The sequence below is a fragment of the Bos mutus genome, chromosome 4, assembly GCF_027580195.1.
Source record: "Bos mutus isolate GX-2022 chromosome 4, NWIPB_WYAK_1.1, whole genome shotgun sequence".
NCBI classification, from domain to species: Eukaryota; Metazoa; Chordata; class Mammalia; order Artiodactyla; family Bovidae; genus Bos; species Bos mutus.
In genome coordinates, this window is record NC_091620.1 from 86617623 (window position 1) to 86630364 (window position 12742).

At 39.2% G+C, this 12742-nt stretch overlaps 1 protein-coding gene across 6 annotated transcripts in view; it reads right to left on the reverse strand.

Moving 5' to 3' along the window:
- Positions 1-12742, reverse strand: part of GPNMB (glycoprotein nmb) — a 39045-nt gene that overhangs the window by 19035 nt on the left and 7268 nt on the right. For all 6 annotated transcript variants that reach the window (XM_070369735.1, XM_070369734.1, XM_070369733.1 and 3 more), the window contains exons 3-8: positions 12256-12399; positions 10202-10366; positions 7495-7653; positions 6856-7167; positions 2592-2690; positions 1700-1802 (exon numbers count right to left, since the gene is read on the reverse strand). In XM_070369735.1, coding sequence (XP_070225836.1) covers positions 1700-1802; positions 2592-2690; positions 6856-7167; positions 7495-7653; positions 10202-10366; positions 12256-12399 — 982 coding nt within the window. The remainder of the gene's footprint in view (positions 1-1699; positions 1803-2591; positions 2691-6855; positions 7168-7494; positions 7654-10201; positions 10367-12255; positions 12400-12742) is intronic.

The window sequence follows — 12742 nt, forward strand, 5'->3', positions numbered from 1 at the left end:
AGCCTCTGTTTCACGTCTGAGTAGACTTCCTGAACGGAGAGACCAGGCTCTGAAGCTAGGCTGATAAAGGCTCAGGGAGTTAGATGAGTTCATGCTCTCTTCACCCTTGGCCTCTGGCAGCACCTTTGCCTCTCCAGTCAGGATGTTCTCTCTTTCTGTCCTCCCATTCTCTCCCCCAACTCAGAGAGCTTTGGAGCTATTCCTTTCTTATTTTGCACTACACCACTCAGCTTGCCAGATCTTAGTTCACTGACCAGGGATGATGAGCCCATGCCTCCTGCAGTGGAAGCGGGGTCTTAACTACTAGACCACCAGAGAATTCCCTGGAGCTCTCCCTTTGGATCAAGTATGGCCTCATTTTTATACCAGCTCATTCTCTAATCTATATATCACACACATACAGTCGCTAAGTCATGTCCGACTCTTGCGACCTGCCAGGCTCCTCTGTCCATGGGATTCTCCAGACAAGAATACTGGAGTGGGTTGCCATTTCCTTCTCCAGGGGATCTTCCTGACCCAGGGATTGAACCCAGGTCTCCTGCATTGCAGGCAGATTCTTTACCTCTTTACCGACTGAGTTATGAGGGAAACCCATATATATCATATACACATACATTTTAATTCCTTGATTCATTTATTATATTTAAATTATTTAACTATTTAGTGGGTTAATTGATAGAGTATTTATATATTAATTACTTTCTATTTAGTCTATTATCTATATATGCACATGCTCAGTCGCAACTGACTCTTTGTGAGCCCAGGCTTCTCTGTCCAAGGGATTTCCCAGGAAAGAATACTGGAGTGGGTTGCCATTTCCTCCTCCAGGGGAATCTTCCTAATCCAGGGATGAAATCCACATGTCCTGCACTGAAGGCAGATTCTTTACCATGGAGCCACCAGGGAAGCCCCAATTGTTTATAGTTGTAACCAAACCACAGGAAGTCAAATTATGTAATACATTAGAAAGTTTTATAAGTTTTAAAGATGGACAGGGTCATCAGGCGTTGCTATTCATCAGCACAAGGACACAGCCCTTCCACACTGGCTCCCCAGACTCCAGAGGAGCCTCAGGGAACTTCAGAGATTCTGAGCCTGCAAACCTAGCTCTGCCGGGTACCCACCACCTGGAGAGGTACTATAATCATCGTGTATCTGGTGACCCAATCTGTAAAATGAGAAGACTTGTATGAGTGTGTGAGGATTTGACATGAAAACAGAAGTAAAATGTTAAGGACACAGTAAGTGTCCAATCAGTAATTATTCAACAGTTAAAGGTGATGAGCATCGCTCAACTCTAGCAAAGCAAGTGCATACTTGAGAGCACTTGGGGGGGCCCTTCCTCATTCTGGCTTAGTGAGGAACTAGAATCCAAATTTGGGGCTTCCCAGATGGCACTAGTGGTAAAGAGTCCGTCTGCCAATGCGGGGGATCTAAGAGACTTGGGTTTGATCCCTGGGTTGGCAAGATCTCCTGGAGGAGGAAATGGCAACCCACTCCAGTATTCTTGCCTGGAGAAATCCCACAGACAGAGAAGCCTGACAAGTTATAGTTCATGGGGTCGCAAAGAGTCAGAACGGAGTGAGCAACTGGGCACACAGAATCCAAATTAACCTAACAGGTGGGAGGTGTGTGAAGGCCATTGTTCAGCCTGGGGTTCTCACTTGGCCCCTTCCTTCCTCGGAGACTGTGTACTCACCTCCCTTGGCAGGTCACGACGAAATCCACCAGGGAGTTGTCAGGCTGTGGCCTAGGCATCGGGACATCTGTCACTTGGATGATGTTAACCTCTAGAATGCCCTCTAAAAGGAACAATGCCCCATAGAAAAACATCAAAATACATTGCAAACCAAACCACTTCTTAACAAATCAGAAGGCCAAACAAAATGAACACAGCCTTTCGCCATGCTAGACTTGGGAAGCAATCTCAGAGTTCAGATACACGTCCAGGCAGCATTTTCAAAGTCAAACTGAACTGTTCTTCAGTACAAGCTTGACCTTTATTTCTGGAGCCTGTGTGCGTGTCAGGAGGCAGATGACCCTGGAGGAAGGGAGGCCTCATCCTCTGTGTCTCCTGCCGAGGGGCTCAGCCCTAGGGCATACAGCTTGAGTTGTAGCCCCACCCAACTCCTCTGCTGGGCACCTGTGAGCAGTGCCCCTCGCGCACAACCCTGTGTGGCTGTTCTGTTCAGCCCCTTTCTTACACACAGGAGGTATGACTTTGTGAAATCACCCAGAAGAGGAAAGCAGGAGCTGTGGGAACTTGCAGCTGGCCTTCCTTCAGGCCACATTCATTCAGATTTCTGAGCTGCACAGGGTGAGGAGGTCCAGGCCCCCCCCGTAGGCTCCTCGCTAAGCGGGCCTCACTGAGGGCTTATTTCCACCGAGGATCTCGTTTCATCCCTTAGAGGGACATCTAAGGAAGGCTGGAAAGGCAAGTGGAAATCTAGAAGCTAGTGGAGTCTTTTTTGTGCACGTGTGGTAGCAACTTGAGTGGGTGCCCTCGCTTCCCTACCCCACCCCTCCCCAGAGTCAGGGAAGGGAGTGGGTAGCCCAAGGTGGATTCTAACATCTTTCCCTCATGGTCTTACCTACAATTGTGATGGTGGCTTTAAAGTAGCCATATCTGGTAATATGGCAGCTTTCATCAGGAATCTCCCTCAGCACCAGGGTACTGTCACCAGCAGTTACTAGAGGATTTAAACAGAAAGATTTTTAGATTAGTTGCTGAGAATGCAAAAGATGTCCATGATATAACTAAAGATCTAAATATCTGTTTACTTGCTGTTTAGAAAAACATCAAGAATTCTATACTGTTAAATTGCTTCAGAAATTTGAACTAAATGCATAACAATTCATGAGATGTGACAGCTATGTTATAAAATTGTTAAATTATGTAAGCAAGCACAGTTCCATGTCTTATTCAAATATAAATAGTAAATGAAAGGTAGAAGCCATTTTAAAATGTGTAACATAATAATCATGAAATAAAGCAGGCCACAATAGATAAAATTATATTGTAATTTTGGAAGAAGGTATTCTGGGCTCAAATTCTAGGCCCCTTGCTTTCAGCTCTTTGAGACCATGGGCATATCATTTAACTTCTTGCCTCAATTTGCCCATCTGTAAAATAAGAACAATATTTACTGACCTACCAGGGTTGAACTATTAAATAGATAAGACATATAAAACATGCTTTTCATGTCTACCACATAGGAAGTAGTTAATAAATATTCATTTCCTTGTCCCAATATGCTCTTATATATATACTTATTTAGATACAGATGTGTTATAACATATATGACATGTAATTTTAAATGTCAAGAAGCAAACAACATGGAAAAGGGCAATTCTTTCCCCATTTGGATGTCTCATGGATTCTAGGTTTATATTCTTGAAGTCTTACAGTCACTGTGATGAGCAGAGGTGTGAGGAAGGAAAGAAGGGAGTACAAGATACTTTTGAAAAATAGCCCTTTGAATGTGATTAGAGCAAAGAATTTAATGCTCTACTGGTTACAGTTTAAAAGGCTCTAAATAAGGTGGTGGTGTTCCATTAGCAAGATAAAAAGACTGGAAAGAAAATATAATATTGAAAATACAACATTATTGTCTCTTAAGTTTCCAAAGACATGAAAATGGACCCAGTTTGGAGGCAATGAAAGCTTCATAAGAGCTGCAGCTCTAACACAGGAGTATGTAAGGATGGAGCCAACTGGGAGATTTCTCCAGGGCCTCAGAGCCTCTAGCGGGGAACGAGTGTGCCTGTGACACTCCTATGCTCAGAGGGAACTTCGCAGTGCAGCTCTCAGAGCAAGTCTGGAAATGAGTGCTCTCTGGCAGACACTTTGGGAAACGCTGTTTGGGTAAAACTCAGAAAGGTTCTGACACCATGTCAGATTCAGATGTAGGTGTGGTTTATCAGCAGGGCAGGCTGTGGCAGAGTTGGCTATATTCCCTGAGTCTCAAGGTGGTTGTTTGGAAGTTGCAGGGTAATCATTCATTGTATTCTGAGATTTAACGGATGAGCTCCAAAGGAAAAGATATGTTGGTGAAGGGTATTAGGGATGGCTGCCTCTTCCCTAGAAAACTCCTTTATAGTTTGGACCATAAGAAGGCTGAGTGCTGAAGAATGGATGCTTTTGAATTATGGTGCTGGGGAAGACTCTTGAGAGTCCCCTGGACCGCAAGGAGATTTTATATATATATATACACACACACGTACACACACATACATACACACATACATAGATGACATATATATATATATGATATATATATATATATATAAAACATGATCTATATATACAACATGACATATATATATATATATATATACACACACACACACACACATATATACGTTATACACACACACACATACATACTAAGTCACTTCAGTTGTGATGGACTCTTTGTGACCCCATGGACTATAGCCCACCAGGCTCCTCTGTCCATGGATTCTCCAGGCAAGAATACTGGAGTGGGTTGCCATGACCGAATCTTCCTGGCCCAGGGATCGAACGCACATTTCTTAAGTCTCCTTCATTGGCAGGCAGTTTTTTTATCACTGAGCCATCAGGGAAGCCATGCATAAATACATATATCATATACATATTATAACACTGATTAGCATCAGTCTTGGAAAGGTTTTTCTTTTTAGATTTGTGCACAAAAGTCTGAAAAATGATCAGTGGCACTGTTAGCTAAGGGAAGAGAATTCTGTGGTTTAAAGCTAGTACATACCTGTCTATCCTATAATGTAATTATCCCCCTGAGTCACCACTTCAACTTTGCTTGTGTCTCACTCCTGTGGTTGCATTTGGTTTCTATGTAATAGCTGTACTTATTTGGAAGCCCCTTACCAAAGCAGAGACAACATAATTTTTGGTCAAATAGTAATCCAGTGCTCAACAACCCCAGCCTGTTAATATGGTCTGTGTAGCTAAAAATGCTCTCTCCCCCAGAGGACAAGCACTCTAACCACTTTCTCAAGTCATGGGCTGACTCTTATCATCACCTTGGCTCCCATTACATATTTCTGTCCCTCCAAGTCTCACAGTTGTTTTACGGCATTTGGGGATTGATTATGGTTGATCTAACACCTTTAGATGAAGTCAAGCAGCTTCCTTTCACTATAAAATGTAATGAATTCATAAGGTTGCTACCTTCTATCTTATGGTTTAACCTATAGAAAATAATAACACACTTAAAATATTCTTTCTTTGACTTAAAATATCTTTTGCATATGTTATGATATAAATATGTTCTAAGAAAAATAATCTTGCTTTATAAAAATGCAATTCAAAATAGACTAACATTAAATGACCTAACATTAAGACCTTTACCACTCAGGAATTTCTAGACAGACAAAGCAAGCATCTGTAATTTATTTTGAATTTTACACTTGGTGTCCTTATTTGTAAGGAAGACCATCAAGTCTTGTAGATAAATAAACTGACTCTTCTCCAGAAATGCCAAAACAAAGCTATATGTTTAGAGTTGTTCAAGGCAGTTACATTTATAATACGAATTAGAATGAACTGAAGTGTCCATCAGTAAGAGAATGGTTAAATAAATAAGTCGTTGAATAACATGAATTACACTTACGTGTACTGATAACGGAAAGATGTCTGTGATGTTTGTTAAATGAAAAGAGGCAAATTGTAAAGCAATATATATTGTGTGAACCCATCTACCTAAAAATTAAGACCACAAATCCTATTTGTATTTATGGAATATGTTTGTAATGGCACAGAAAAGATCTGGTAAGAAACACTACCAACTCTTAACAGGGTTTAACTCGGGAGAAGAGAATAAGGAGGAGCTCTCACTTTTATTTGAAATTTCTGAATTTTAATTTTTTCTAAGGAATATGCATTCATTTTATAATTAAAAGTATTTCCCCCAAAAAAAAAATCAGTAACAACTTACAGTGTCTGGCATTAGTTATGCTTGACTTAATAAGTTTTTTTTTAACAACACACTTATTTATTAATAACAGTTTATTATTTATATCTAATAGGTTTGGGTTAAAAAAAAGCCAACTGCAACAAGTCTGGACATCTCCAGGGAGTGTTCTGTGTGTACTTGGCGATGGCACCCTCTTGTGTCCAGTGAGAGGATGTCAGTCTACTGCCATCCCTGGGATGCCTGGATGGAAGATGTATTCACGGCTGAGTGGGGAAGGATGGTGATGGCATGGGGTAGGGTGCGGAATTAGATGAAAGCTAATGCTTCTCAAAGTAAATGCTCAAGAACTTCTTGAATGTCCCCATATATTATTATGAGAAGTTGGGATTTAATTAACTATGCCTTATATCTAGAATAATTTTAGTGTCTGGAATCTTTCCAGTCGGCCAGCCAAGAAATATTCTCAAGGTTTATTCTTTTTTGAGCCCTTTGTAAACTACTTTTAAACATGGTTGAGTTTTCATAGGACATGGAGTGGATGTGGGCAGGGTGGGGAGGAGAATGGAAGTGGGGGAGGGAGTGTGGAAAGGGAGAAAGGACAATGGAATGGCCTGAATGTTTATGAGGGGATAATGTGTCTCCTCTTAACTAGAAAAACTGGGAGGCAAACAGAAATGTGAAGGACTGGAAGGGGGAAGGCACCTGTACACATAACAAGGAACTGTATATGAGCCACCAAGTGACTTTAAACATATTCTTCTTTCTTCCATATTCTAACAACACCGTGATAAGTAACTAAAGGAAATCAACAGGCAGAAAATGGAATCACTGCAGAGTCTTTACATAATCTCTTTAACTAAGGATCTAATTATACAAACCACATGAATTTTTTTCTAGCTGTTAAGGAGCCCTGCCAACAAAAATTAACCTGGAAAACACTTACCCAAAGGAGGGGTGGTTTTTGGAGGTCTGGGTGAAGGCAAAGGACAAGGTCCAGGCACTTCAGCTTGCACAGTGAGGTTGAGGCTAAAGGTTCCATTGAGCACATAGGTGTGATTCAAAGTGTGATTGTTGGAAACAAAGAGACCAGTATTATCCCCGAAGTTCCACTTGTAGTAAATGGCAGACTCATTGAGGAAGTGGCTGGGATCGTGAATCAGGACACTGAACGTAATGGGGAGATCCCTGAGGAAGGTTTCATCAGATGAATTTCGATTGTTCTTCTGGGACATAGTCACAAATACAGGAATCTGATCTAAAATGTACATCCAAAAAAAAATAAAGAAAGAGGGTACGATTGCTTGATTTTAAGTGGGTGACTTCAACAGTGCCTTTAGTTTAGATATTAAAACGAGGGGATAATTCAGCATCATTTCCCCTTTTCTAAAGCAAGTTTTCTAGAGTTTTCTCGGTTTACTTTAGAAAACACAGATGGAATATGTTATTAAATATATGAGGTTGAGAAGGAGTCCAGATGAAGTGTAACCTAACCCAGAATATTTGGTTCTACTTTTTCAAACCCGCTAACATCACCAGAACTCAGCGCCTCGTCCTCTGTTAATTCAGAGCTCATATCACTCACCTGTTACTACATACACATCTTTCACTTTTGCGATGGGAACATATGCCCGTCGGTGTCTTCTATAGACAGTTACTTCCATGATTTGAGGGCCAAGACTCACATTGGCTGTGCTGATGGAAATTGTCACTGAACACTGTCCCAATTTCTGGAAATACTGACCTTTGAGAAGATAGAAATGTTTAGTTATTGGCTACATCATATCATTATAGAAAGTTGATGTTCCTTAAAGACTAACAACTACCATTTACAGATTGTTTGAGAAAGGAAAAGCAGGGTGGGGATGCGGTCTTGGTTCCTTCAGAAAGGAAGACAGTGCTTATTTTTATATGAAACCTTATAAAATCCACAAATAAATAAATGTAGTTGTATATGTTGACTACAATGAAAAGAGCTGTTTAAGTGGGATAATGCTGTTAGTCCTTAGTTGACATGTGTTTCCTACAGAAAATACATTTAATGTAACAGTGAAGTGTCCAAGGGAGTTAAAAAATATATCTAAAAATCTACCTTATTTTTGTAATAATATTACTGCTACTGCTGCTGCTAAGTCGCTTCAGTCGTGTCCGACTCTGTGCAACCCCATAGACGGCAGCCCACCAGGCTCCCCAGGCACTGGGATTCTCCAGGCAAGAACACTTGAGTGGGTTGCCATTTCCTTCTCCAATAATATTACTAGTTCAGCTATATTGCTGAGCAACTTTTTTTCTTTTAGGGAACTAGATTCCTCCACCTTCTAATAATAATATTTGTATATGAAAATGCAGTGATGAAAAAGAAACAGGTATGGTGGGTATGAAAAGGAATGAAGTAGTTTCGTTGACATTTCTAGGACCCTTGAGTCCTTTTTCTTTCTCCAACTGTAAAGTAAATCTAATCACCACTGACTAGCTAGTGACAGTAATTCTCTCTCTTTTAGGGCTCAAAGATTTTTCTAATCTTTTTGAGGCACCTGTCATAGATGTGTCATTGGAACAAAAGGTATTAGAAGATGGATACTTGTAAGATGGGGATGTTTAAAGACCACGTTCATCACATGATCAAAGGTGTCAGGAAAGAGGGTGCTTCCCCAGGCAGTCCAAGGGTTAAGACTCTGTGCTTCTGCTATAGGGGGCATGGGTTTGATCCCTGGTCAGAGAACTAAGATCCCACATGCCGTGAGGTATGGCAAAAAAAAAAAAAGTGTCAATAAAGGTTCAGGATCCCCCTTTACCTTGAAATGCAGAGGCAGTTCTGTTAGAGATTATAGGGGGAAGACATGTCTCTTGGAATTAGTGATACGTGAGGAAATGCTAGTTCTGGCACCCAGAGGTAAGACCACAGTGGCAGCACTTAGCTGAGAGAAAATATCCATTAACTCTGAGACTTCAGCAGAAAAAGGAAATTCAAAACAATCTTGTTATGAAAACAGCAATTTCTGGACTAAAAGCTGATGTTAAATAAAGACATCTTAACTAGCTAAGTTAATGGATGTTAACTAGGCTAAACAGAATCTGAAGTGTTAGTGAGCTTATGTGACTCCATGCACATGACAAATGTCATTTCAGGTCAAAGAAATGACATTTGGAGAGTTAACTGACAGGGCCACAAAGCCCTGAAAAAAATTTGCTTTAAATCAACGAGCATAGTATTTGTTATATATTTTGTACTTTGTTCAACTGGAGTGTATTATTAATATGTTGCTTTGATTTGTAAATAATTGAAGAAAGAAAAGCTCTCTGAAATTCATTAAGACTGACAAAACATTCTGAAATTTGGAGTTTGTGTGATGGCTAGCAAATTGGAACCACTCAGAACCAGATGGAACCTAAGATTTTAAACTAAGAATTTAGCAGCTTTGTTACTAATAACCTAAATTTAGTCCTCGGAGGCTAAAAAAATAATCACTAATAATAAAGCAAAACGGATTCCACTTATGGTTAAAAAAAAAAGAAGAAGATAGGTTATGTCAAAGAAGAAGAGTATTTAGATTATTTTACTTTTATATGATAGAATATTATATAGTCATTAAAATAATGTATATAAAGAATTTTAGAGAATTCCCTGGTGGTCTCTTGAGTGATTAGGACTCAGTGCTTTTACTGTCAGGACCTGGGTTTGATCCCTTGTTGGGGAACTAAGATCCTGCAAGTTGCATAAGAATTTTAGTCAATGCTCATAATTTTGACCAAAATGTGTATATGTTATGATCTTAATCAAGAAATACCAGAAAAAAGAAAGAAATACTAGTAGAGAAAGCATCATCATGTTAACAATGATAATCTCTGGTATGAATTATGATGACTGATTTTTCATTTGCGCTTTTCTGCATTTTCCAAATTTTCTACTAAGAGTACAAGTCTAATTCTTTAAAATTCTTTTTAAAACATAAGAAATCAAAGAATAAATCAACAAATGACCATCCATATGCCATTCAAATATCATTTTTCATATTACTGTTTTAGACAGAAACAAATTGAGTATTTTTTTTTTTTTTTAAAGAAAGCCAAACCTGTCTTTTTCTCCTTTTAACTATTTTATGTCCTAGAAAAACGGCAAGGCTAACCAAGATTTTATTTTTATCCCTCACTGAAGGAAAGTTAAAAGAGTAATTGTTAAATGCCAGGTGTTGTAATTCTCAATAATAGAATGAGAAAAGAAAAAAAAATTAAAAATTTTAAGGAAAGGTAAAGAAGAAACTGGGGTGGGGGGGGGATTGTAATAGCCCAACCAAGTGTGTGGAACACGTAGACAAAATTCTTTTTCCAGGGGCGAGGGAAAGGCTTCCCATCAGGGAACACGTTGTGATGGCCTTCACTCGTGTCGTTTCCCCAGTCGCTGTCCTCTGTCCATGCTGTCCAGTTGTAAACATACAGGTCAGGAGATGCACCAGTATCTAAACAGAGAAAGAGGCACACCATGATTGTCGTCTGGACTCAGAATGCTCAAGGTTCATCATTGAATTAAATAACTGTTCATATTTTTTCATAACTAGCTGAGATACAGTTGGACAATTAACACCCTAATATTCAGAATTCATCTAATGGTACCTTTATGATTTGGGTCTTTTTCTACCTACATGTTGTATTTCAATGAGTTATATTAAGCATATAAAGCAATATATGTATGTTGTATATGTGTGTATATATATATATATATATACATAATATATATGTATATGTATATAAAGCAATTTTTCAGAAAAGTTCAGAGATATCATTTAATATGTTTATCTTCATATTGGGGCTCCAAATAACAAGCATATTCAAACCAAACTGAGGGATGCTGTATCTTTTTATTTTGATTCATTCTATCTGTAGCTTTTTCCCCCTAACTCATTTGACATCATGACTTTCTTCTCCTAAAGACTTCAGCACACTTCTAAGAATAAAGACATTCTCCTTCATAAGCATACCATTACCATCCCTGCTGCTGCTGCTAAGTGGCTTCAGTCATGTCCGACTCTGTGTGACCCCATAGACGGCAGCCCACCAGGCTCCCCTGTCCCTGGGATTCTCCAGGCAAGAACACTGGAGTGGGTTGCCATTTCCTTCTCCAATGCATGAAAGTGAAAAGTGAAAGTGAAGTCGCTCAGTCGTGTCCAACCCCCAGAGACCCCATGGACCGCAGCCTACCAGGCTCCTCCATCCATAGGATTTTCCAGGTGAGAGTACTGGAGTGGGGTGCCATTGCCTTCTCCAATTACCATCCCTACCAGAGTCCAATCAAGGATTACATCCTACACATGGCTATTTCACATCTTCAAATGATTTGGAAAAAAGATGTATAAATAGAAATACAGATAGATGGAAGCAAACAGAAAAAAAACATTAAACTTGCTGAATTACTATCTACTTGCTCACTACTTTTCTGTATGTATGACATTTTCCACTTTAAACAAGTCATGATCAATATATTTTCATCTGGAACAATCTTCTCATCCTCTTTTTTTTATGTTCATTGACATTTATGGAGAGCCTTTTATTTATCTGTCTATTACAGCCACTATTTATTTTTTATTCTTAAATTGTCCCACACATGGCCAGTAGGGGCCCCTCAAGCTGCCTCTGTGTCCCTGTGACATATCCCCATTACTTCCTTGTTTACTGGCACAAGATGTCCCTGGATCACTTGCTAGTGTCCTGTCCTACACCTGGAATCAGTCATTTCTTTCAAGAGCTCTCATTTCTTCTAACAGTGAGAGATACTTTATAAAACTTCCCATGTAAAAGTTTTTTTACATGGACTCTTTCATGTAAAAGAGAACTGCATTGTCATTTGAAACATTAGTAAGAATCAACTTGTTTAGGGGGAAAAAAGCATAAAAAAAAAAAAAGCTACAGGCTACTAAATACAATACTTTTAAATTATCAAACTCTTTCTATACAGAATTTATTGTTTTCCTCATTGGAAGATGAATCAATAAGAAATAAACCACTGGCAGTTTAATAGAAGTTCTAAGTAATAAAATCAGATCATCACTGCCCTTACTAGTCTTGTTTCTGATTGAAGAATTTTAGTACTTACTTGAGTTTTTAAGGCTGTTGAGTTCTAAAACAAGATAATTCCCCTTGATGTGTCTATAATCATTTGTGCTCTTTAACTTGGACAAAGAGCTTCTCTGCTTTAACTAAGAGCAAAGCAAAACCAAAATATATGCATTTTATCATTTGTGCTAGCCATGTTCTTTCTGTGAGCAGAAACTGATCTGATCAATGAAGAGTTATCAGACTATTCTTTGAGAAGCCAGAATTCCATTCCTGTGATGTGAATAACATTCCTTACCATTTCTGCAGTTCTTCTCATAAACTATGTTGCCACTGGCATCTTCCTTTTGGCATCTGGGGAATACCAGGTTCACTGCGAATGTTATGGTTGAGCCCACCAGTGCGGGGGAATCACTGGTCAGAACCGCCTGCACACGGCCTCCTAGGACATAGAAACAAGGAGCTCAGTGATGAAACATCTCTTGTCCTTTTCACTGATAAATAAAAAAAAGGAAGCTAAATCTACAAGTAAGGGCCAGAGGATCCTTCTGCCTCTTTACAATAAATTATTTGCAGGATTCCCAGCTTTTGCTGTCAGAGTACAACACTCCAGAAGATGAACTTGGAAAGTCAGACCAACTGAAGAACTCTCTGACCACAGAGAGAACAATTACTTAAATAATTAAAAATCTGTTTGATTGAGGAAACAAGTATTAAAGGTTTGTAATTTTTAATTTCAAAGTGAATGACTGAAGGAGTCATTCATTTTTGATGTGAATGGAAAG